Source organism: Henckelia pumila, chromosome 3 (genome assembly GCF_033568475.1).
Source record: "Henckelia pumila isolate YLH828 chromosome 3, ASM3356847v2, whole genome shotgun sequence".
NCBI lineage: Eukaryota > Viridiplantae > Streptophyta > Magnoliopsida > Lamiales > Gesneriaceae > Henckelia > Henckelia pumila.
Genome location: NC_133122.1, coordinates 13,060,176 through 13,069,034, shown reverse-complemented (window position 1 = coordinate 13,069,034; position 8,859 = coordinate 13,060,176). Strand labels below are relative to the sequence as shown.

The following is an 8,859-nucleotide window of genomic DNA, read 5'->3' as shown; positions in this document are numbered from 1 at the left end:
TCATAATTTCGAAATCAAATTTGTCCTCATATATCTTATCGGAAAGAAGTTAAAAAAAGAAATAATATATGAATTTGTATTTCTTTAGACCAACGATTATTTTTGAATTGTTATATGATCTTTTGAAATTAAAAAAGTTATATTCAAAGTCATTGTTACTGAAAAAGTCGTTATATGTGCTGAAGCTATGAGAAGTAAAGTAATAAAAAAGTAAAATAGATTAATTTCAAAATATTTGGACAGCCATTTTTTAAAATTCTCTACAAAGAATCTGGAGGAAACACCCAGCGAGCATCCTCAAATGTCCGTATTTCATCTATAAATGAGTGAGAATCATGGGTTGACAAATGAATACTTATTTTGTCAAGGCCTTTGTAAATATATTGGTGTAAATATTTTACAACGCTTAGTCCAGAATAAGATGTACTCATAATTTCTCATGTAACAAACTGCGGGTTACTTTTTAAAAATTATTCATTCATGCGTCAGCAAAATTATGTCTTGGACGAAAACTTTGATAAGAGTTTTTTTTTTAAAGTAATTGAGTGTAAATTTAATGTTTTTTTAAAATAAATGAATTGTAATATAAAAATATTTTTTCATCAATTATTGTAAAATATTATTAATGTAAAAAGTTTAAAACTATATGCACATATTAAGAGTATTCAATTTTTTTTAAAAAAAACTTTATACAACGATTATTTTAGATTGTCATAATATATTTTGAAATTTAAAAGTTATCTTCATAATCCTTGTTATTGGAAAATAGCTATGTATTCTCAAGCTATGAGCAAATATCAAAGTAATAAAAAATAAATAAATTGGTCAACTTGGAAATATTTAAGGCAAAAATACAGTACTTATACAGATAAGATATATAATGTCATATATTAGTTGTGGTAAAGATTAAATGAAAAATGAAGTTTAAGTTGAAAAATATAGATAAAACTCACATTCACAATATTTGAAAAGACGTGAAATTCATAATTTCAAAATCATATATGTTTCAATATATTTTGTCGAAAGAAATAAAACAAAGAAGATTAGTATAGACCAACAGTTATTTTTTAATTATCATCGTATCTTTGAAGTTTAAAAGTTATTTTCATAGTTCTTGTTATTGAAAAATTAGATATATATGATATATTTACGACATCATTTTTTGAAAAGAAATAGTTTAATTTGAAAATATTTACGACGGTAATTTTTTTAAAAAAATTTAATTATATATTTTGAAGTTAAAAAGTAACCATAATTTCAATGAGTATTTAATAATGGAAGTTCAATAAAATATAAAAGACAAAGAGAAGAGGCATTTTTTAGGAAATTATATTTTCAAATATTTATTTCAAAAACATTAGAAAATATTAAAACATTTTAAATTTTTAAGTGAATTAGATGTATTCGTAATAAGTTACCAGTTAGTTTTGTTTTTAAGAAAAATAAAATTCAACCACAGATGCTCTAACGAAAATAGTAGAATTATATTGAAGTTGAAATGTCAAATGTGCACTTTGATGAACTTGATAAGATCAAACGAAGATTTTTGGTAAGCGAAGTGTCATAATTATTGCTAACATCAGGCTTAATTAAAAATCTAATAAATTTTCATGGAAACACCTATGGACATAGCAACATAGAGTTGCCCATGGAAAAAGACGGGATCGGGTAAATACTCTCCAATTATCGGGATTGTCTGGCCTTGCGATTTTTTAATGGTCATTGCAAAACACAACCTGATGGGAAACTGCTTCCGCTTGAACCGAAATGGGTAGCCTTCATTCTCAGCCGGAGATAAAGGTAAACGAAGAATTAAAATTTTTTTCCCTGTGTGATGCCCAACAGCGAGTTCTGCGTGAATGACATTATCTGTAAAATCTTTACAAATCATCCTCGTACCATTACATAAACCATCCGATGGGTCGAGGTTCCGTAACAGCATAACTGGGCAATGTTTCTTCAAAACCAAACGATGGGGAGGCAATCCATTAGGGGCCAAGATGATTAAAATTTCCTAAGGATATGAATTTTGCGTGTCGTCAATCGCCTCATCAAAGCTCAAGTAAACTCTTGAATTTTCAGGAAACAATGACACAATATCATCGTTCAGTTTGTCGACATGAACATTTTTTTTCAAAAAAATTGTTCGTTCTGTCATATAGGTTGATGATTGATAATTCTTTCCTAGATCTTGGTATACATAATCGAGCAGCTTACGTTCAGATTCTTCGGTATCATTGTCGCTGAACTTAATAAGCATCTCTGTTGGGAGTTTGATGTTTCCATTGTCATCAGTTTGTTCAATTCCTCTTCATGCATTTGTACAAATGAGATTTAATCAGACAACTATCTATAGTTTGATGCATAGTAGCCTTGGGTATAACAGGTAGAATTTGCCTGAAAACTCCACCTAACACAACCACTTTCCCACCAAATGGATTTTTGTTTCCAAGAAGGTCCTGCAAAGTGCGGTCCACTTCCTCGATAGCAAACCTCTTGCACATAAGTGCCTCATCCCAAATAATAACAGCTGCATGCCGCAACAATTGAGCCAAACCACTTTGCTCAGAAATTGAGCAGTAACTATTTGCATGTAAATCTATAGGGATTTTGAATCTCAAGTGCGTTGTTCGACCTCCAGGTAAAATTGAAGCCGCGACACCTGAAGTAGCTGTTGCCAAAGCAATAAGACCTTGGGATCTAATGGTTGCAAGCAAAGAATGGTACAGAAATGTTTTGCCTGTCCCACCTGGACCATTTATAAAGAAGACATCACCATTTCTCTTTCCCAGACATTCAATAATCATATTGTATGCCAAGCGCTGGCTATCATTAAGTTGAAGATGTGCCACCAAGTCATCTAGAGAAATTGAAATGGACAACTCATCTGTTATTTATCTACAATCAGGTGACAATAGACATAGATTTTGCAGACGAATTTGGCAATCTAGAGAGATCGTATGCATCACAAGTTTTGCCCATACTTTCCAAAAATTGCGATGTGGCATGAAAATATATCACTAAAAAACGGATAAATCCTATGTATGTGCAAATAAAACATGTAGCAAATTACAATATATAACCATTCAAAGCGGAGGAAAGAGAAACACCAACGTGGGAAGATTTAGAAACCGCTCTGCGAAAATAAAAAAGCACTTTGTAAATCAATCATCGAAAGAAAAAAAAATTACATGAAGAAGGACATGGATGGAAGGAAGGAAAACAAACCTTGCAAACCCGAGATCGCAGCCGAGCTCCTACTCCATGGCATGAGAAGCAGAATAACGATGGCAGCAACATAATCGATTAAACACAAAGAATTGACGATGAAAGAAACTGAATGCAGTAAATGAAACCTTGTATTAATGGGCACTAATGATTAACGTGTTATGAAGAAGTTAAAGAAGAGCAAATATTAAGAAGGAAATGAGGACCGTGTATTTGAAGGGTATGCGAGAAATCAGAGGAATGTAACCTTTAGTTTACTTTAACCTTTAGTTTGAAGGGGTAAATAAAGTATTTCACAATTCAAACTCCCTTATTTATAATAATATAGATATAGATATAGATATAGTTATTTTCGAGTGTCCAACTTATTTATTTTAAATAGCCTAAGTTTAGCGGTTAGTTACTTTAAATTATTTTAAACTATTTTAAATATCTAGCTTATTTATTTAAATCCTTCTTAATTGTCCAAATCATTTTGAAGGTTTTCATTTCCGCTGGTGTATTTATTTAAATTACTTTTAAACGTTTGTCTAGTTTGTTTAAATTATTTTAAATCACTCTGCCTGAGATTTAAGTATTTTACTCATTGCCGTGACATTGAAATATTTAAGGTGTTTAAATTCTTGGATTTTCAGGCTTGTGTTTTATTTAGTGCAATTTAATTTATAGTCCTAGTTATCTATTGGTGTAGCACTTTTTCTCCAATCACTCACACACTCACAATTATATACATACACCTATACTTACACACTCAACCTTATCCTTAGACTTAAAGTAAACCCTAGCCTCCCAACACTTACACCCTCATTTCACCCTCAACTCACGCAATACACACACACACACACACACACACACACACTCAAGGATCGCTAATTTCTTCCCCTGTTCTTCAAGAAGATCCCTCGGTTCTTATTTTTCACGAAGCTCCTCCATTTTCTTTATTTTTCGGGCGCAAAATCTCATTAGGTAGCTGGCCGAGATTTCCCCTATCCTTGAGCTCAATTTCAGCTCATTCGAGCAATACTATTTCCATCCTTCGATCGGCCACATCAAGTTCTTGCCTCTTTCAATTTTCCTTTTCTTAGCAAGGAAAGAAAATGAGCTCTTTTCTCACCATTTCAGAATATTATGTAGTGTGTTCCATTGTGTAATTGCATTTTTTTTTTTTTCAGATAGTTCGTGCCCTGTTTGAAGGGAATGGAATCGGCCTTAGCTCATTTGAGCTGTCGTTCCTTTTGAGTTCTTAGCTAGGCAAGATGTGGTTCCTTCCTCTCCCTGTAGATTAGTGAATATTTGTGTGTGGCATCCCTTTGAGGAGTTTTCGATATATCTATACATACATGCCCTATTTTCGGCCCTCATTCCCTTGGCGATTTATTGTGCATTTCGTATTTTATGCTTGAGGATTATTTTTTCCATGAAATTGTGTTGTTGAATATTGAAATGAGTTAATGTTTCATATTCAAAAATTTCCAGAAATTCTTTTATGGTTTGGTTTGAAAAATTTTCTTTAAAATGTTGCTTTGATTGTGTTCGAATGCTTGTGCTTGTTGGGACGGTTGCTTGGTGATTTATGAGCTGCCATGGGTGGAATTGTAGTCCACATGGTAGTGTTTAGGATGACTCGAAGTCGCTTTGTAGGATGGATTGTTGGGATTTTCGAATTTGAGGGCAAGGATGGGCTCGACTTCGAGGTTGGCGGGGGCTGCTTCTGATGCCAAGTTTAGGAAGGTTCGAGGGGCTATTGTAGTGTCGGAAATGGGTCTAATGCATTGGTCTTTGTCCTAGTCTATTAGCTAGAAACATGGGAGTTGTCATAGCTAAGTTTGGGGTTCATTACAAGAAGTAGGTTGAGCAGATTTTTCTGCGAAGTGTGGGCTGCCCGGAAACGTATTTTTAAAGTAGGGTTAAATCAATGATTAGACCATGGGCTCGGGTCTGGAATTAGGCTAAGATTATAGGAAAACGTCGGTTCAAGCGGAAATTAATTCGGTTAAGTTTTGATCGAGTTCTAGATTTTTGAATGTTAGGTGCGTGCGGAAATTTTTTTTAAGTTAAGGGGGGGGGGCTGCTGCCCGGAAATTGTACTTTTGAAAAATGATCGCTTAGGAAATAAATTCCGAGGTTGATTTCTTGGCTTAGTTCTAAGTGTCATTGAGTCATGGTTTCAAGCGAAATTTCTTTTGATTAAGAATCGAGCAAGCTATTAATTTTAAGGGCAAACCGCTCGATTTTGTCGTAAGTGCAATTTATGGGTTAAATTCTCCATCCTTTGGTTTAGTTTCTAAATCACCATCCCGATCATCCATGTGTGAGTCATATGCATGATTATTGATTAACATTTACATGTACGTCATATTTACATATGCATGCTAAGTCTCATATTCAATAAAGGAAAGAAGTATATTTTGAATGAAGTGAGATGGTTGTGACTACATATTCATGTGTTCATGTGGGGCTGAAAGACTTTTGGCCTCCCTTACCAAATCATTATGGGTTTCCTTACCTTAGCATGTGTTCGTGTGGGGCCGGAGCTATTCTGGTCTCCCTTACCAATATAGGGCAAGATTGAGTTGGGTTTCATTTCGATCTCCTTGCGGCATTGTGCACTATAGCCATGATCATGATCGAAATCACAGAGTCACAATCAAGGATCTAAGTTCACAGTTACAGTTATAGATTCAGATACAGTTTATGCAGTTTCATTGATTATTAATGACTTAGCCATGCATATGTTATATTCATCTTCTCTCATTTTAGAAGTACATTTTATTCAAATTAAGGGCACAAAGTATTTTATTATCCAGCTATTTTTAATTTTTGTGTACTTGTATTTACGTAGTACTCGTTTTCCCCCCCCCCCCCCCCCCCATATTCTTGCTGAGTCTTTTAGACTCACTACACTCATTGTTTTCAAGTGAGGAGTATTTTATTGAGACCGAAGGGCAAGACTATCGAGTGGACTGCGATGCAGGCACGACACATCTCTCTGACCATGCCAGTCTTCCGCAAGAGATTATTTTAGCACTTTAAGTCTTTCATTTTGTTGATTGGATAAATGATATTGTAAGGATTTATAGATTTATTGGTGGGCATGTGTATATGTAGTTGCTTAATCTTTGATGTTCGAAATGACGAATCTTTTCTCCGTTTCTCGTTCCTTTATCGGTCTAGTTATTTAGTATTGTTGTTTGCATTTTAAATTGCTATCTGTGACAGGCGGGTTTGAATATAAATAGAGAGGTCATGCCGAAAATTTTTGAAAACCCGTATTTTTATTTAGTTTAATTTAAAGTAGAGTTAGGGACGTTTCAGTTGGTATCAGAGCATGGTTCTGGTTTGGGTTGTGCCTACTGCCGGTTGCAAGAAACTCGAGAAATCTCGCCTCAAAGTCTGTAAGTTTTAATGAATTTTATATGATAGTCGTAATTGATTTATTACTTTAATTATTTTGATGTCACCTTCTTTTAAAAAAAATATTTTCAAAACTAGCTGATTAATTTGTTTAAATGCATAGTTGAGTGTTTATTTTCTTTAAAAATTTTCTTTTAGTAGTTTAAATTGTACTATTTGACTGTTTATTTTTATAGCACGTGGTTCCAAGTTAAACGGAGTTGGTGTACCAATATTCCTTCCAGTTTTAGGCATTACGTGAGTGTTGTTTGAGTTATTATGTAGTGCTAATATTTTTATGAGATTGTAGGAGTTGTTGGGAAATATTAAACCTGCGTATTAGGAGATTTTAATTGTGTGCTATTATTGTAAGTTATTTTTTTATATTAGATTCTAGTAAGATGTAACTAAGTGCATAGTTTGCTTAGAAGTTGATAGATGTGTGTTTGTCAGTTATGTTAGTGAATCGAACTCGTGTGAAAACTTGGGTTACGAACTTGGTTTAATATTATTTAGGGATAGTTCGAGTTTTCGTTGCTTATTTGGGCAAATATGATTTTTAAAATAGTGAGTCGGTTACTTTGAGCCTTTCAATTTTGTGAACTATTATTCCGATCACTATTTCATTTTCTTTCTTTTGTGCTCAAATCCGTGGCAACATATATTTTTTATTGTCCAAATTTTTTTTTTTGCTCTTCCTTTGGGCATTTATGGATTCGTATGACATCAATCGGCGTTGAATCCTGCCACTTTGGAATTTGTGGAACTTTTTAGTAAAATCTTGTTAATGTTTCACACTTCTTGAAAATTTTCTTCGGTTCTAGAGCCACATGTTGAAGCGAGTAAGATTCACTTTTTTTTTTCTTTTTCTTTTTGGTAATCTACTAATGTGGTGTGGCTGACATCTGATTTTACCTTGAGACCGTTGTTTCCCTGATTATTAACTTGTGTGAGTTTCTCTCGACTGAAGTCACAATGATTGCCTTAATTGTGCTTGGATTGTTCGAGCATGATTTCATTACCCAGAGATGAATGATCACGAGATTGGTATCTTGTTGGCTCATGCCCATTATTCATGAATCCTCTATAAATATTCATTCACTCCTAGAATTGAATTATAAGTGAGTTGTTTTCACTTATCTAGATTTTTATTTTCAGCTCGTTTGTTTGTAATGCTTGCATTATTTCATTACACATTAAGCAGCATTACTTGTATGTTTATTTCCTTTCATGGTCCATCATGATGAGAATTTGGGTAGATAATAATTTTAATTATTATTTCAAATTCTTGTGTAGAAAATTTGCTCGTAGCCGCATAGTAAGTGTTTAGACCGTTGAGATTTAATATTAGTACTAGATAAAATCCTAAGTTGTTTTTTTGATCCGAGGAATGACGACTACTAGTTATAACTAGATCCAGCAAGAAGACTACTAGTTAGTAAATTATTTGAATGAGTTGTTTCAATTTTAAATAGGATTGTTAAGAGTAAACAGATGACTTCGGTAAGCTAAATGGGTGATCAGTCGCGAGATAGGAAAACAGAGCTGCCCTTAGAATACTTTTGGGTACTTTATATTAGCATTCTAAGATTTTGTGAAGGTCAACCGGTAAGGCTATTGTACCAACTATGAACATAGAATGATGAATAGAATATTTAGAAAGTTTTCTGGATAAGCGGCAGATTTACTTACCGGTGAAATGCTAAGGTACTGGAGGAGTAATTAGAAAACATTTACGATCGGATTACAAACTTTTAAAGGTGTCCAATTGTATACTAAGTTCTTGAAATATGAATTCAGGTTGTACATATAATAATTTGGGAATTTTCGGATTTACAAACTTGATGTCAAGTTGAACTAGGGATTTGAGATATGTCTTCAAGCGATAAGTAAGAATTGTTTGGTACTTAAAGACCATCTAATCCTATAAGTGGATGATAACTCGTGGTATATTTTTGAGGTGTAAATTATGGATTTCTTAGTCGTTGTGTAAGGGATTGAACATAAGCCCAAGACCATTAAGTGTAGCACTACTAATAAATGGCATAGACCTTTAGAATTTCAAAATGAATATTAAGTTGTTCTGGAAGGTATCATTGTTCTGTAATATTACCGATTTGGGAATATAATGAAATTTACTCGTTTTGTCGGTTCTTATGCGATTTTCGAGGAGATAGGTAATTTGTTTTATATGTTGAGCTGGCGCAGAGTTGTTAGGGACGCATGATGGGTTTCATG

At 33.5% G+C, this 8,859-nt stretch overlaps 1 protein-coding gene across 1 annotated transcript; it reads right to left on the bottom strand.

Moving 5' to 3' along the window:
* Window positions 1–2,014: 2,014 nt before the first annotated feature.
* Window positions 2,015–4,590, bottom strand: LOC140888101 (uncharacterized). Its single transcript, XM_073295781.1, has 4 exons — window positions 4,569–4,590; window positions 3,229–3,336; window positions 2,398–2,887; window positions 2,015–2,309 (listed from the first exon to the last, which is right to left on the bottom strand). Exons 1-4 carry the CDS (start codon window positions 4,588–4,590, stop codon window positions 2,015–2,017), a joined length of 915 nt encoding a protein of 304 aa, XP_073151882.1.
* Between the last annotated feature and the right edge of the window lie 4,269 nt (window positions 4,591–8,859).